This window comes from Sprattus sprattus (assembly GCF_963457725.1).
Source record: "Sprattus sprattus genome assembly, chromosome: 16".
Lineage (NCBI taxonomy): Eukaryota > Metazoa > Chordata > Actinopteri > Clupeiformes > Clupeidae > Sprattus > Sprattus sprattus.
The window spans coordinates 5,633,463-5,651,264 of NC_137914.1; the positions used below are offsets into that span (position 1 = coordinate 5,633,463).

Genomic DNA, 17,802 nt, shown 5'->3' on the forward strand with positions numbered 1-17,802 from the left:
AGAGGGAGAGGCTTTTGGCTCACGTCCTTCAGCATTTGCACTGCGTTTTGTTCAAGCATAAATGTTTTACCCCGGCCCGCCATAACTTGTAGGGAAACAACTTACAATTTGGCGTCAGCAGATCGCCGATGATGTCTTTTATGGTAAGATTAGACCTTTGTTTTGCGAAAGCCTCTCGGTTTTGTTCCCCCCCAGCTGTTAAGAGTTTGGTGCTGCAGGGGTGAGTGCGCTCTGTGAGTTCATGTGCTGACATCCAGAGGCCATTGGATATGTCAGGCCAGGCCAGCTTTCAAAGCTGTACATTTAATGTATTCCAAGTCAGTCTCAGAAAAAAAAAAAAAAAAAAGTTTAAGAAAATTAAGTTGACAGACACGTCCTCACTTTTTTTCTCTGTTCCTACACCTCTCCTTTACCCCCCCCCCCCCCCCCCCCCCCCCGTATTGTTGGCTGCCCCTGTCGGTCTGCTGAGCTGAGACTGATCAGCGATGGGGGCAGTGGGCTTTTGATTAGAGCCCCGTCCAGGAACTTTGCTCTTTGATGTGCTGGCCTGTATCCTGGCTGCCTGGAGTCATCCTGTGTGTGTGTATAAGTGTGTGAGTGTGTGAGTGTGTGAGTGTGTGTGTGTGTGTGTGTGTGTGTGTGTGTGTGTGTGTGTGTGTGTGTGTGTGTGTGTGTGAGTGGCACCTTATGGCCTGAGCTGAAATGACTCCTGACGTGAAGCTGTGTGTCAACTGATGTGTCAGGGACTGTGATAATCATATAGTGGATCTCTTGTCTTTTTAAATTCAATTCAAAGGCTTTATTGGCATGACTGCATACTGTCTTTATCTCTCATCACAACTCTGCTCATTAACTGTAATGGCCTGTTATTACAATCAGGTGATTGATTTACTTTTTGGGGGGGTTAAAGTCTATAGGGTTTACTTTCGTAGAACATGGAAAGTTCATCTAATGAGGGTGGGGTGGGGGGTTGCGTGGTTAAGTGACAAACCTGGGATAAGTTACCTTGAAGTGAGTGGTTGGCCTCCTAATAGAAGTTTACCATGTACTCTGAGTGAACTTACCCAGGTTTGTCACTAAATAAAGTACTTTGAACACCCCCCTGGTTTAAAAATCATAATAATAATGTTTCAGTCTGAAATTATGCCTTTATCTTCTGCAATTGTATATTTATTGTGTTGTCTGTTTATGGTTTGCATACCATCTAGTCTTCATATCAGTCGTTTACAGAGATAGCTTTTTTGTAGACGTTAGTATTGGTAGTTTTTACACATTGCACATCTTGTATACCTTTTAGAAGTTTTCAAAACACTTTGCACATGTTATCTGGCCCATAACGTGATGCATCACCGTCCCATTGCGTTCTAACATAGTAGAGAGGCCCACTAGCCCGGTGGAGCCAATTGCGTGCTTTTCTGAGTACAATCATCAGAGAATGCGGCTGGGCTTGTCCCCCGGGGCTGAAAAGCCTTATTGCGCATTATGGCCCTGCTATATGAACTGTGCGCTGACGATAACAGACAGGCGAAATGAAAGCCAGGTACAGCCTCTCCCTCTGCCTTTCCATGATGCTGTGCGACCCGGCCCGCTCCCGCTGAGCGGAATGCGCTGTGGAGAATTCGTCCGGAGAGTTTCTCAAGGATGTGGCCGGAAGGGCTTGTTTTCCAATTCAAATTCACAATCTGGAAAAGATGTTTCGTTTTTTGGGTGCTTCAAAATGAAAATCAGTGGGCCCAAACATATTTAGCAGTAAAACCATATTTAGTTTTAAAGTTATTTAAGGCATCGTTGTCAGTGTTGGCCTGACAAAATAGACCTACAGGAAAACATAGACTGCTCGCGAAAGTCTAACTCAAGTTCAGACCAAAGACGTAGGCTCTAGCCTATTAATTAGTAGGCTGTGCTACTTTGGCACTGGCACGTTTCAGTAACCTTACTCTGGACCACGTTATGACTAGGCAAAATGACAGAAATAGATGGTTTGTTGTTTAAGATCGATATGGAAGGTGTTTGTTTTGACTGAAATTTAACGTTAAATAAAATGGTTTGTAGACATGACGTGCTCATATTCGTGCATTTAATGAAAAACCTTTGTAGGGTATTTGTAATCAGTATCCTACCCCAAAAGTCCACAACACTCCTGTAATGTTCATGGGATGAGGTCACTTACAGTTTTTATAATCACCCTGCTTTGGTGTAGCGCCCTGCATTGGGGATTCCTGTCACTCCGTGTGCTTTTGTGCTACGGTGAGCGGGTTAATGCCCCGAGTGATCTTGAGCACCCTATCAGAGCGCTTGAGCGGAGCTCCAGCCCACTGCCTAGTCTTTCCCAAGCCGATTGCATGTGTTTGTCCCTCTGGCTGTAGGCTACGCTTCCATATATCAGACAGATGCCGTCTCGCTGCGACTTGTTGCTTCGTTTCGGATTTGATTCCCCATCAACGGATTTATCCAAGAAAAACAGCTGAAAGAAGCCGCAGGACGATAATTGAAACTACCGTAGGCTTGGACGTGGAAGACGCAATACACAAGGTAGCGAGTTGACAAACCTTTGTATGTTTTTTTCGGGAAATGTAACATTAGCAACGTAGGCTCTGTCACCGTCTCTCGAAATGGGGATATTTTGCAGATGCGAATGTATAATAAAGAGTTAGCCTTGTAGGCTAGAACTCGAATAGCGAAAAGGTTTTCACGTAACACATTTGTGTTCATGGGTTGTTGATGTATTGGAATGTGTGCTATTAAAGATGTCACCCCACTCAGAAAAGTGATCTTGGAATCGCTGAGTATAATTAGGCGGTTGCATTGGCTAGACTACTGGTTTTTAGCATTGACATTAATTTAAAAAAAGGGAAATTCTCTAAACTCTTAAGTGTGTCGATCCTTGTCCTGACTATGATGGATAGTGCACCTCACAAACAAATCAAATTCGCGTCCGTTTTGTATCTGTCAAAGCTGATATTTGCGAACATTGAGCAGCATGTCTGCATTGTATTGTGTGTATGCAGTGGTATCCTGGACTCCCTAAAGGAATGGCCCCTCACCAATTTGAACCAAAACGACTAAACAACTCAACATCACGTCAATGGAAAAATAAATCAAACGTGTCACACAGTAGCATACGCTTCGAATCCTCTCTCAACATAGTTATTTAAAATGACTTTCAAACGGAACAATAAATCTAATTTCCTGTCAAATTGGCATACTTTTGGCGTTCTAAACAAGATAGCTTGGAGGTACGTTCTCCTGACTTAACCTCAACATTTCTTGTTTCTGCCGCTGGTGTTCTTCTGGATATTATGACATGAGTTTTAGTTGAGAGATAGGTGCAAGTTGAGGGCTTAGAGACAATGCCATAACTACTTTGATGCTCTTCTTTAGCCTCAGGAGAAGAAATTAACCTCAAATGGCTTAAGCGAGGTCTGCCCTGGGGAAACATCTATTGAGGTGTGTCTGAAAAATGTCAACACCCGCCTCATGTTTACTGAAATATCTCTTCGTTTTTCAGTCCCCTGAAAAGCAGTTAGTATTCTGACTTTCTTTTTGTAATTGCCATCTACTAGACCTAATTAAAGGGCTGTGCAGCTGAAACTGTATCTCTTTCAGCGTGCAGCAGTATATGGTAGTTGCCGAATACTTCCAATCTCGAATGGAGAAAACTTTGCTGAAAGGAGCGAGAGCTTTTTCCAAACCACTCCTCAGTATCCAGCTGTTCCCCATATCCCGGCCTGATCGTCTCTTGCCATTCCCTGCCTAGACCGTACAGACCCTTCTGTGTTGTTAGTGCAGACTGCTGTGGATGTCTCACCTGCTTGTCAACGTATTGCACAGGGACACTCAGGCTCCTGCTGAATTCCTCCGGCAGCAGGGTGGTGTGTGTGTGTGTGTGTGTGTGTGTGTTTGTGGGGTTTTCTGGCAGATGTTTCCAGTTTGAGCAACATGATTTGGTCAAATACAGTCGAGGTCTCCCATTTGAAATGTTGTTGCTTATGTTGTTGTCTAAGCATTAAAACAGATATGTTGGTTGCGAGGAGGTTGTCTGACTGTCGGGTGAGGGACTGTCAAAGACTTAAGGAAAACTCACAAACAAGAGATGTTTTTTTTACTGCGGAAATGTCCTATTTTATATTCATGACCAACAAACACACTGAGCTGAGGAAGATTGAAAAGCATATGCTTTATATGTCCCAAAGCTCCTAACACATATATTAGGGTTATCATGGATCACTGGAAATGACATTTTGAATGAGTGTCAGCCAAGTTATTCAGTCCTCTGTCGAGTTCCTCTGGTAAACCTGGTCTGGGATTTTTTTTTTTTTTTTAGTGTGTTGAAAACCATCTGCCTATTTTCAAACACCCTGCTGTCAGACCTGACCCCTGCCAAGTAAGACATCTTCATCTTCTCTCTCTCTCTCTCTCTTGCTCTCTCTCTCTCTCTCTCCCTCTCCTTCACTCTCGCTCTCTTTCTGTCTCCTGTGTCTTCTCTGTCCTCTCCTCCAACCAGGGGCTTTAACGGCTGTCATTCTCAGGTTTCCCCCTTCCCCTGCGTGTAAAGACAGAGGCATCACTGAGCACATTGGTCACATTCACGGCAGCGGCGCCCTTGTAATTTTCCCTCCTTGCCCATGCAGAAGGGGGCTTTCTATTTGATACTTTTTTTTTTTTTGTGGATGCTGGTAGAACGTGAACACCACCAGTTCTGTTGGTACGAGTGTGTGTGTGTGTGTGTGTGTGTGTGTGTGTGTGTGTGTGTGTGTGAGGTATTTCGGAGTATTTAGCGTATTGCGCGCCCGCGCTCACACCTTAGAGGTGGCCCTGTGTGGAAAGCTGTTTGCAAGGTTTGCCCCCAAAAGAAACACTTGTCTCTTTCACAAACCTGTTGCTTATTTGGGACAGTAACTTGCCAGCAACAAGCAAGTTGTGTATAAGATGGTCCTTGGCTTTTTCAAGTGGTTTAAATACAGCTTGAGAGAGTGTACACAGACAGCCCTGTCAAGATTTCCCTGAGAAGCACCCCGTAAATATATTTAGGTTTATTGCCACTCATGGAAGATTTTGGCTTGCATAAATATGATGATATGAAGTAGCATAAATATGATGATATAAGTAGCCTATAACATTGTGCATGCACCATGTCTATGTAAAAGGTCCTCTTCAGTGTATAACTCAAATAAGGTCATTATCTCCTAGTGTGATTGTTGACATAATGGCCCTGCAGTCTAGCGCTGTGACAACATTAGTCCCAATTCTGTTCATTTTTTATGCTTAACTCTTACTCTATATATCTTATTTATTCATTTATTCCACTTTACATATGCACATACTCTGCACTTTGATTGATATTTTGCACTTCTGGTTAGATGCTAAACTGCATTTCGTTGTCTCAGTACTTGTACTCTGTGCAATGACAATAAAGTTGAATCTTATCTAATCTAAAAACATTACAGCCATGCATTTACCTGTAAATTGGGATTCGCTGAGCTTTTCTGAGTCGCACCACGGTCACCCTGTGAGGAGCCTCTGTCTTGGAGGGTGCTATTTGATATGACACAGCCCCCATCCATCACCTGAAATACGATCCAGCTGAGGGCTTGAACCCTTCGGTGCTCCGACTAACCTATAGACTTCTGTTTAATCTCAGCCCTGGCTCATAGCGAAAGCCACCTACGCCTACGCACCTTACCCACAGGACCCACTGCTCTCGGGAGTGCTGATGGAGCACTGTGATGTTTGGCCCCCTTGACTCACCTGCCTGTATGGTTATTGTCCGCATGCGGAGAGTGTGCACATGTTGCAATGGAGCCTATATTTCCTTTATCTGTGACTGTGTCGTGTGTTTGAGTTGGCCATACGCTCGGTATGAAGTTACATTTTGATTATGCTTAGACTGTCTGTGTTTAAATAACTAGCACTTGCTGTAGCGCTTGCTTTGGCCATTCTGGGTTTCTTGATGTTCTTCCCAAATGCTTAACTGTTTTGTTGGGCAGGACCGATTCATGACCGTTTCTGTGACCTGAGTTTCTTACCCCATCGTCCCCGGTTCGAGGCCGGGTGGGGTGACCACTCTACCCCTTCGGTATAGTCTCTAGAGCAGACGCTGGTTTGAAGGTTGACGATGCTTGTATGGATGATTAAGCCCCTGTTGTCTCTCTCTCTCTGACCCACAGAAGAGTGGTGAGACCAGCAGCAGGCCTTCGGGGAGGGGACCATGGCCCTGAGTGAAGGGACCAGCGACCTCCAGCCCCTCAGCAGCAGCAGCAGCCCCCCATCTACCACCACCGCCACCACTGCAGCCACCACCTCCTCCTCCTCCTCCTCCTCCTCCTCCTCCTCCTCCTCCACCACCAGACCAGCCTCCAACGGAGTCTCTGCCAGCCCTGATGCCATCCTCCCTGCCTTGGGGACGGACGTTAAGGTGGAGCGGGACCTCCCTGCGTCACCAGTGCGCCCCACACTGCCCAAAGATGCACCGCAGCCAGCAAGTGTTAGCCAGAACGGCAGCGTCAAGCCCAACGGCAACCTGAGGCACCCTTCGTCCTCCACCTCATCCTCCTCCTCTCCCGCGGCCTCCTCTCCCGTGCAGAGGCTTCTCTCCCCGACGTTGACGTCCCCGCCTCCTCCGCCGCCTCCATGCTGCCTTCGCTGCCCCTTCCATCCACCGGCGCTCTGTTGCCATGGGAGCCAGCAGGAGTGCCATCTCTTCCAGAACCATCAGGCAGCGGCAGCGGCGGCGGGGCTCCACGCGGGTCCCTGCTGTATCCAGGGATCACCAGCATTCTGCATGCAGCAGCGCTGGCAGGAACACTACCAGAACCAGCCCAACATGGCCGCCCTCAGGTAGGCACACACACACACACACACACACACACACACACACACACACACACACACACACACACACACACACACACACATATATACACACACACACACACACACCCTTTATGTTGTCCAGACTACCGAAGCAAGGCTGTCATTGAGACTTTGTTCTTCTTTATGTTTCTCTACTTAGAGGAACACATTTTTAAAAGGTTTCCTCTCTTGTGCACTACTTTGTTATTGTATTAGATTTTCTTGTTTACATGCCTCTGTAAGGGCATATTGCTCACCATGAGGTAATGCCTTCCAAGACACAACACCTCTGAGAGTAACATGCTCGGTTAGCCATGACCTGGCAAGCAGAAAGATCACAAGTCTGCAGATCCGAGGGCCACCAGGCCCGGTTGAGTGCAGTGAGGGTGTATTGTGCCGGGCATCCTTTCCCCCCTTCTAGACTTCCTCAGCTGCCGTCGTCACTCCTCCGCTGCCAGACTAGCCCTGTAGCCACACAGTACCCCCACGCTAGCCATGTGACCTCTGAAGGTAGCCACACAGTACCACCACAGAGGTCACGCTAGCCAGGTGACCTCTGAAGGTGTAAACATCAAGCTGGTTAGCCACATACAGGTTGAGATTGAAGGGAGCGCTTTAAAGTGAGTGTTGTTGTTTGTTATATTGTTTGTTTTTTTCCTTTTCAGCTTTTCTCTGTTAGTGGTTAGTGTTTGTTGTTCAGCACGTGGTGTTGTACTGATCCATGTGTGAGGTGTACACACACACACACACCACACACACACACACACACACACACACACTGATCCATGTGTGAGGCAGGCAGATGCACCTGAAGGCCTGTTGCGTAAAACCTTAAAACTCGTGCTGCAAAGCTTTAGAATAGTTCAGGGTGAGATCTCTTTTCAGTCCTCCCAGCTGTGTTGTTGAGGCACAAGTAGTGGGTGACTGGAACTGATCTGGCCTTGATCTGGCGTACACAGACAGCGGCACACATGTCTTCTGCCTCTCAGCCTGTGGTGCCAGAGGAGTATTGAACTCATTAGTCAGCAAACAAGTTTTGGATTTCTTTTTCTGGAGTAACAGTTGCCAATTTTAGCAGCAGCCCTCCTCCTCCATTTTTCTCAACCCCTCATTCAGTTTTAAAAGGCAGGGAAACTTAAATACCTTCTTCTTTTTTTTTCTTCTAGTTGAGCAGTTCTATATTTGTCAACGAAAAAGAGGCCAGGGTGTAATTATTTACTTAGGTCAGTTGCCTGTTTGTGGTAGCCAGTAGTTTAGAGGTTTTATTCTCATGTAAGACTATATTTCAGCTCAGCCAAATGCATGGAAATTTTCCTCCCCAATCGAATTAAAGCCCCCACCACCCCCCCTTTTCCCCCCTTTCCCCCCATAACAGTGATGTTCTCTATCTCTGTGGGTGGCTAACGGAGATTAGATTTATGCCTCCGCATCGAGTGTGTACAAAGGACTCCATCAAGTTGCATTTTCCCAATGGGTGGTCATGTGTGATGAGGATAACATTGCAACCATTTGGGTGCATTTGCTGCCATCCGTGTCTCGCTCCCCCCTACCCCCCCCCATCTCCACCACTTTTGGTACCCCCCCCCCCCCCCCTTCTTCTCAGCAATGAAGTACAGATGTGGCCTACGTTGTGTGCCTCCTGTGTTGAACGGTCTCTGTTTACCAAACAGGTTCGCTCTTGTGCAGCGATGACAGGTTTGAATTACCGCTCGCGTTTCGGTTACTCTCAGTGACTCGGCGCATCGGTGCCATGCAGCATGGCCCCTGAGGTGGCAGGAAAGCCACAGCGGCTGGAGCCGGAGAGATAAGGGGAGGGGGGCGGGGGGGGGGTGCACCTTTTTTTGATGTCCGGGGCGGGAGGCCCCTAGACTTCTTAACTATGTGTTGCCCTGGGATGGAGAGGCAGTTTAGACCACAGAGGGCCTCATCTGTGTGCACTGTGCTGCCCTTGTGAAGGGCCAAAGGTGACTCCGATAGAGTGCATTCATACGAGGCTTTTAGCAAACTTGGAGATAATACAAATAATAATAATAATAATTCGTTTTATTTTTGAACGCACTCTTCATTCAGAAGAACCTCAAGAGTGCCTACATATTAGAAACGAATATATAATAATACAATAAAATAAGAAAATAATTGTTAACATAAGCGTAATGGAAAACTTAGTGAGATGTTCTGTGTCTCTTGTCAGTGGAGTTTCCCTGCAACCGAGACCCTCGAGACCATCAGGACAAGTACGAAGACTTTGTATTTGTGGTATATGTGTTCACTTCTTCAAATGAAGAATAGACCGTGGACCTTGCATGAGCCGAAGAGCAAAATGGTCTGACAGTTTAGGCTGAAGGACTTTCCTTTTGGGCCTGGGAAATGCATTAGAAGTAGTCAGTGTCTGACTGGTAAGATTATCCATCATCGTGATTTTTATGTTTCTTTTATATGTATACGCATAAATAGTTGGAGCGAAGGAACAGTCGGAGGTTTGAGACGGTGTCCTTGAGCAGTCAGCTGTTTGGCAGGGGGGGGGGTTGAAATGGCTTTTCAAGCTACTGCGGCTGACGAAACGGAACCCTGCTTGCACAAAGAATGTTCTAGAAGCAAACGTCTACCTCAAGTCCGCCCCGGACAAGGTCTAATCACCGTAATCACGGATTCTCGTTCCGGAAATTCATCACCTTAAGTGCTTTGTCGAGAAGAGCTTCTCTCTCCATTGACACGAGCTGTAGCGGACACACAGAGGCATTTTAATGCCCGGCTGCATGGCCTCCAGCCAGGGACGCAGATTCAAAATGACCCTGATCCGTCCCCACCACTCACCCTACGTAAGGCGACAATCATCAGTAAATAACGTTTAAAAAATGTAAGCGTCCCCCCCCCCAGTTCAAAAATCCCATCTGCACCGCTCCCTCCAGCCTACCTGCTTGCTGCTGCTGCTGGAAGGCCACGTTTGAGCCGTACTGACAGAGGGGGCTGATCTCAGACCTGCTTGCTGCTGCTGAAAGGCCACGTTTGAGCCGTACTGACAGAGGGGGCTGATCTCAGACCTGCTTGCTGCTGCTGAAAGGCCACGTTTGAACCGTACTGACAGAGGGGGCTGATCTCAGACCTGCTTGCTGCTGCTGCTGGAAGGCCACGTTTGAGCCGTACTGACAGAGGGGGCTGATCTCAGGCCTGCTCAGGTCATGAGGCGTTCTTGACCTCTGTCCTCACATTCCATTCACCCGTCTCCTTTTTTACTTCATGCCACATTCCTGTTTTTTCCTCTCTGACACACACACACACACACACACACACACACACACACAGACACACACACACATACAAACACACACACACACACACACACACAGAGGCACACACAAATATGCCTAGCTTATAGTTGGGTCTGAACTAACACGTTGGGAATTGTTGTCCCGTGTCTAGAATAGCCAGTGTTGAAGAGTGCTGCTGTTTCTGATTTGTTGCATAATGCAATCATCCGAATCCTAACGCAAGTACCGTCTTGTTTCCATGGAGCCAGGTGAGACAAGCACCTTGGACCCTCTCTCTTTCCGTGAGCGTTAGACCCTCTCTCTCTCCGTGAGCGTTAGACCTGAGCTTTGTCGAGGACTTGTACATTTGATCAGCGGAGCTCATGGACATCGAATAGTCTCTCTAATGAGAATAGCTAGCTAGCAAATTCATTTTTTTTTTTTTGTAAAAGCACCGCCTTCATCGCTTCACCGCGGAAGCCTTCTTTGCAAATATGAAACAAAAATAAAAGTACTGAGTGTTTTGACAGCTGCATGCCCCAACCAGCCACGCTGTCTGAAAATGATCTAGACGATATCGATTTCAGGGTGTCAGTTTGAGAAGGCTTTGCGCATTATCTCCAATAACAACTGGTTGTCTGTGTCTGCTGTGACATGTAGAGTTGAACCTGCTGTCGAATGTCCTGTGTAATGATTTGTAGGCCCTTTTAAGCACATACATCAGAAACGCAGTGGCACAGCATGACCCAACTAATAAATCACTGCAGCTACAGGGACTCAAGTGTGTGTGTGTGTGTGTGTGTGTGTGTGTGTGTGTGTGTGTGTGTGTGTGTGTGTGTGTGTGTGTGACCTGCGTCCAAGGGCACCACAACTTGTCATCTCTGAAAGTTGTCTGTAAGGGCCACGCACAGAAACATGCCACTGTACGCTGAAGGTCATATTCACTTTTCTCGGAGGTTGAGGGCGATTTTCTTAAAAAAAAATATTGTCAGTGTAAGGAAATTAAGGTAAGGACTCAATCAATTATTTCAACTATGGAGCAGTACCGATGAGGCCACTACTCATGCCACTGTGCGCCACTACAAAGTGGGAGCCGCGATTATACCGCAGCTTTCCACCCCACGTCCCTCATGATGAGCTCTCTGGTAGGCCAGCATCATCCCCCCCTGTCCGCATCCACACAGTTCCAAACTCCTCCTGGTTTCCTGTCTTGTTGCAACCATAAGATCAAGGTTAGTGAAGACCAACATGTGTGTGTGTGTGTGTGTGTGTGTAACGTTCCTTACACACACGGTGCAGTGGGTTGATCTTTGCATGGGGCCAGGGGGATGCCCAGGGCGTGCTGCCCTGGCAGGGGTAATCACAGGGCCCGGGCCCCGGCAGCGCAGCTCCCTGCTCCTGTACAGTGCGGCCCCCGAGCAGACGCTAAAGCCCATAAAGGTGCCCACTGGAGATCAAAGCCGACGCGATTCCCCGTAAACCGGGATCAAAGCGTCCGTCTGCCCGAGATACTGTCATAACTCTCAAATTAGCTTTGAGGTTTTTTTTTTTTTTTTTTTTTTTTGTCCGATTTGAGTTCTCTCGCTTGCTCACTCTTGTCTTGCTCACTTTCTTTCTCTCTTACTCACTCCCACAATCACAACTCAATCGATCTCTCTCTCTGTCATCCCTTCTCTCTCTCTCTCTCTCTCTCGCTCTCTCATTCTCTCATTCTCTCTCTCTCTCTCGCTCTCTCGCTCTCTCATTCTCTCTCTCTCGCTCTCTCTCTCTGTCATCCCTTTTCTCTCTCACTCTCAGTTGCTCTCTACTTGTGCATGCTTTAGTAAGGCTTCAGTGTGAGTTAGGGGAGTCTCTGTTTTGTGTTTTCGTCTCCCCGCCTCCCCCCACCTTCCCCCCCCATACGGCTGTCACGCAGAGGAGTGGAGTGACCTGTAGACTCTGGGGGAGACCCCATCCCCTCAGGAGGAGCATTCATCTCTTCTCTCTCTGTGTGTGTGTGTGTGTGTGTGTGTGCATTCATCTCTTAGAGGGAGCTGAAGCACAGCACTCGCAGACAAAAAGTTTTGCTTAGGGAAAAATATGGTCATTTCACCCCTACGGGACGATTAAGAACGCAGGTTTTGATAGAAGCTGGAGCTTTATGTGTAGTGTAGTGTGGTGTGGAGCGTAGAGTAGCTTAGCAACGGATCACTGAAAGAGACCAGACTGTAGGTGTCTGTTACTTTTCATGTGTTCTTCGTAATTTGTAGGTTTCACTTGATAAATCCCAGTCAGACAAGTTTGAGGTAATTGTTATTTTTTTATATTTTTCCTCTTTTATTTCATGAACTTCAGGTAGAAATGTTCCACTCACTAACTTACTCTCACACTCTCTCTCTCTCTCTCCCTATCGCTCTCTCTCGCTCTCTCTCTCCCACCTCTCTGTCTCCTCACTCACACACACACACACACACACACACACACACACACACACACACACTCACAAACTTGCCCTGTTTCTCCTCTTCGGACCTCTCGACTTCAGTGGAAATCTGTTCATTTGTTCAGCGGTTGCCTTCCAGAATAAATAGAACACCTCCTCTCTTGTCTGTGGGCAAAATAGAAACCAATAGTATGACGAAGACCAGGGGGCATTAAATCCGTCCAAGATGATGTCACAATGCTGCCAGGTTATGCTCTCATCGCCTCGAGACACAAACTTACTGGTACAATTAACCTAACATCACACACACACACACACACACACACACACACACACACACACACACACACACACACACAAACAAACAAACGCAAGACTTTCTGCAGTCTTCACATTAAAATCCTACTTCACTAGGGACACTGGTGAGTTTTAACATCTACGCCAGAGCTGGAAAAAAAAACGATCCAGCCCAAATAAGCCCTTTGCACCTCCAAGATTGCCAGAAGGAACTGCAACTGGATATTGTGTGTAAACAAAGCAAGCTGCCCCTGCCTGGACAGGCTTATTAACGGACTCTGCTGTCTGTCTAGACATGCACCTGATCAGCGTGTCTCAAGTGGACGGCGAGTTCACCTCCATCTTCTGGGATGTGTTCTTGTCGTAAACGCCTTTTTTTTAGGCACCGCATGCTAATCTAACGTTCTCACTCCGGATGCATACATTTCCCAAGTGTAACTTACCTCTGCAATATTCTGGGCTGGTTTCCCAGGCAGGGATGACACCTAGTCGTGGACCAGATCGAGATTTAGGGTTGGAAATATTGAATTTGAAATAGCACATTTCTGTGACATTTAGCGACAATCGCAAGCTCTGTCATGGGGTTAGTTAATGCGGGGTCTTTTAGTTGTCAGTCTGTGCAAATGCAGCTGATTGGCTGAGCAGGTGTGTGTGTGTGTGTGTGTGTGTGTGTGTGTTTTTGCTGTCTGTATGTAGCAGAAACGGGTGCCTGCACGGAGCACATCTCTCTGCCCTGTTTTGGCTCACGACTGTCTCATGGCGCACCGGTACAGCCGTGGCGTTTGGCGCCGGGGACTCTGAAGGTCGTGTGCCTGCCTTGCATCAGTCCTCTCCATGATGGATTGTTTCCAGTTTCCATGGTGTCACACTGCTTGGCAACCAGGTCTACCCACCGGGGTTCCAATGGCACAGAAAGCCTTGTCTCTGGAGTGTTGTTGCCTTTCATAGGCGACAGAGACTTCTGCACACATGTGCCAAACCATGTATCCGGCTCTGAGCGTGGATAGTTGTCAGTAGACTTTAAATCTGAGTTTATTAGGCCAGTTCATTTATTTAATTTATGTCTTTGCTTCCAAGCAGATTCTTACCACGCCCTGTAAAGTTGTAGTTCCCCAGAAGTTATTTAAGGATACTTAAGTGAAGGACACTGCTGACTTAAAAAAAAAAAAAGTAATAATAAAAACTCACTCGTTCACTTCCTGCAAACAGACAGTCTGTGGCATGCAGTGAATTATGCAACTTTGTCATTTCTTTAACCCTAATCACTGCTCCCCGGGCGCTCAAAAGCAGCATACTGCTCCGGGTTAGTGTGCTTCACTGTGTGTATCACTACCCTGGATGGGTAAAATGAAGAGATACAATTCAGAGTGTGTGTGTGTCACTAGTTACTAGGGCTCATTTCCTCATGCGGTGAATTATGCAACTTTGTCATTTCTTTAACCCCCGGCCCAGTTGTAAGGTTGAGGGGGACCTTCTGCTGGGTCTGAGCAGGAGGCAGGAGGCAGGGAGAGGAGCAGGGAGAGGAGCAGAGAGAGGAGCAGGGAGAGGAGCAGTTGTAAGGTTGAGGGGGACCTTCGGCTGGGCCTGAGCAGGAGGCAGGAGGCAGGGGTGTAATGAAGACATCTCATGGACAGCTTGTAACTATTGGCTACAGTGTTGAAATCCTGCCTGTATGCCTGGAATCCGCACACACCCATATTTCAAGCGCAGGAATGTGGAGATGGCAGGTGTGGCCTCCAGACCCCGAACCCTGATGGACGTTGCCCTCTGTGTGTCCCTCTCTCTCTATCTGTTTCTCTCTCTCTCTCTCTATCTGATTCTCTCTCTCTCTCTCTATCTGTTTCTCTCTCTCTCCCTCTCTCTCTCTCTCTCTCTCACACACACACACATTCACACAAGCATGGCATATGCATCAGCACATAAACAGCTAGCATAATAGGATTTTTTTTAAACCGCAAATAATATGTGTAGTACTAGTGTATGTTATATATAACATACAAAAAAAGAAAACAATGGAAAGTAGGAGAGGCGTTATTCCCCTTGCAAGGACTGCGACGCCAATGAAACAATGAGGGTCATGCCATGGCAGGGAAAGGGTTCATTTTCGTAACCCTTCAAATGGGGAGAAAGGGTGAGGAACAACGGGAAACAGTCCTCTCAAACTCCGTTAAAAAGAATCGCTAAATCACTTTTTAACTCACATTTCTGAATGAGAAAAAAAAGTGACTGTGCAGTGATAAGGCAAAGTAAAAGGCTGACCTGGGGGTTTCCCAGAGGCTTCCTGATTGGCTAATACAGCGAGGAAACGGAACCCAGGAGAGTTCCATAGACACTTTTCTATTAACTGTTATTTTGACAGTTGTGTGCAGTCGAATGTTGCTTTGATTATAGTTATCATAATCTTTCTGAAGTATTTTAAAATGGTATCCCTTAGCTTTAATGTCATCTGAATCCTTCATTTTCATCAAGTCGGCCTCCCCTGTAGCTCACTCAATGTCCATAAATGCTTTCAAGAGCATTAAGATGGTGTTGTATATGTTGTATTTATTACTCAGTCATACACACATATTCTTTATAATAATGTTAAGGTCATGACAAGATATACATCTTTTGAGCTCGAATGAGTTAGTGCACAATAGGTTTTTTGGCATTGAGCTACTTTCTCTATGCTACGCTGTGCAGACACTATGCTGTGAAGATCTCAGCAAAACATACAGAGTGTGTGTGTGTGTGTGTGTGTGTGTGTGTGTGTGTGTGTGTGTGTGTGTGTGTGTCTGAGTGTGAGTGAGATGGTTATTCACAGGTACTATCTACGTGAAGGGCCTGCTTGTGTTGGCCACAGTAAGCAGCCATGCCTGCATGTTGCATATGCCATTCAGAGGGTGCATGTGTGTAAGAGGCTTAAGTCTTATCAGTTGCTCCTGTAGGTTCCCATAGGTTCACCTGTCCAATGGCCTCATATGCTGTGTATCCACCACACGCCTGCAAAACAGCTCTTCTGTTTCCATTTCAGCAGGAACAAAAGCATCCCAAACAAGCTGGACTCTTAATTGCTTTCCTGTGCCAGACCACATGTGGAAATTGAAGTGACCTTATTTTGCAAGAGCTTAGGAAATGTATTTAGAAAGTGTTGAAATGTTCTTTTCTTTTCTTTTCTTTTAAACTGCCTTGCATATTTTCATGGTGTTCGAAAAGAACCAGTTAGGGTTACTATTTTTGGACCTCTCTGAGAGTTTTCCTGTCCACAATTTACTTTTCCGTTTCTGTCATCCTCGCCCTCCATTGGCTCTGTAATTGCCTCAAAACATCGGTAATTGTAAGTAGTTGGCCCTGACGTGTTTTGATCAGGCAGGCAAAATAATTGACACAGTTGACAGTAATTGGTCTTGTCCCAACTTGAACGCCGCCCCTCCCCCCCGGCCCACAAAAAATATCTGTGCGTCTGTTAGCACTCGCCCTCCCCTCCTCCGTCTCCCTTGTGGCCCAGTTTTGACCTTTGACCTGAGCTTCTCTCCGAGTGTTTCAACGCCCATCGTCACCCACACGCCTGACCTGCCAGCTTCGTATTTGCTCTATTAATTAACCCCACTGATCCACAAACAGAACGTAGAATAACATTTTCTTTCACTATTTGACACAAAACGGCAACAGAGGGATTTGAGGAAAAGGGGGGAAAAAAGTTTCCCTCCAAGTCGGAATAACTGGAAAACCAGCTTCCGAAGGCGGATCAAGGAGGGGGGAGGTGGCGGTGGTGGAGGGATATGACAGTGGTGTGCAGTGTCACGACGGATTTAGAGGCCGTGTGATCATTCATTCACCAGAGACCATCCTTACTGAAAAAACGAACTGAACTACTTTCCTCACCCCCACCTCCTTCCAACACACACTTTTCAACCTTTCTCAGGGATTTCAGGGACATAACTCTGTCTCCTCGCATTGCAGGTCCCGTTCCCCACATGTTGTGTTAGAGCAGAGTAAAAATGAGTTTGCCATCTTGACGTTTTTGTTTTTTTGTATTGGTGTTCAGTTGAACCCTTGCATCCCTTAGCTTGCAAGACAAACAAACAAACAAAAAAACATATTACCATTTATTATCACAGGAAATCAAGTACCAGTGTGTGAATTGCCATCGTTGTGTGCCTGTTTAAAATGTGTCATAAATCCTGATGTGCTCAAACAGAACACGTTGTCATCGAAGAGAAGGCAACCAAATGCAAAGCAGACCTCTGAAGGATGCAGTTAGTCTCCGACTCAGTCTCCGAGGCTCCCTTTGATGGTTCTTGGAGTGAAGATGTGTTTTATTTGCGAGATTTTTGGTCCAACTATTTTTCCATTAACTCCTTTCTGGGTTTGGACCATCACCCGCTGTCATGGCCTCAGATGCCACTGCTCACGACCCATACATGGAAAAGCAACTGACAACGGCGAAACGGTTATAAATTAACTGACCGATTTTACTTTTGGCGAGCCGCGCCGGCTTTAGCTTCGAGGGAGGAAAATGTGGTCTTCATTAGCTGTCAGTGGTTCCTATCTCGCCACGAGATTGCTCTTAAAAAGGTCAGTCTCTGGCTGTGTGTACTTTTCTCCTGATTGCACGAAAAAGAGAGGGCGTTCTTTGCCTCTTATTAGCAAGACTTAATGGGACTCACCTTGTAGAGAGAGAATATGCAGATTCTTCAAAGACCTTGCAGTCACAACATCTGGTCGGTGTATTAACATGTCTAGCGAATTTTAAAAGGGATTTATTGCCTCCCCAGAAGTTACCCTGTGGTGAAAAATTCCTGCCAATAGCTTTTGTTCATCTGTGCTGTGCGGTGCTATGGCAACCACTAATTATAGCATTCCGTGGATGCTCTTTAAAGATGGGAAGGACGGGAACTGCAGCCACCTTTTGGCCCTATAGGCATATTGCTATCCATTTGTGACATTGTAGCCTTCATTTGATTGGCTCCCTCCAGGAATCCTTGTGGCTTACTTCCTGTT

The 17,802-nt window shown here is 46.6% G+C and overlaps 1 protein-coding gene across 1 annotated transcript in view; it reads left to right on the plus strand.

The window, feature by feature from the left end:
* The first annotated feature begins 2,429 nt into the window (after window positions 1–2,429).
* disp1 (dispatched homolog 1) overlaps window positions 2,430–17,802 on the plus strand; it is a 24,518-nt gene continuing 9,145 nt past the window's right edge. The window contains exons 1-2 of the mRNA XM_080854260.1: window positions 2,430–2,532; window positions 6,168–6,837. Of these exons, the coding sequence (XP_080710386.1) occupies window positions 6,209–6,837 (629 nt within the window). The 5' untranslated portion in view covers window positions 2,430–2,532; window positions 6,168–6,208. The remainder of the gene's footprint in view (window positions 2,533–6,167; window positions 6,838–17,802) is intronic.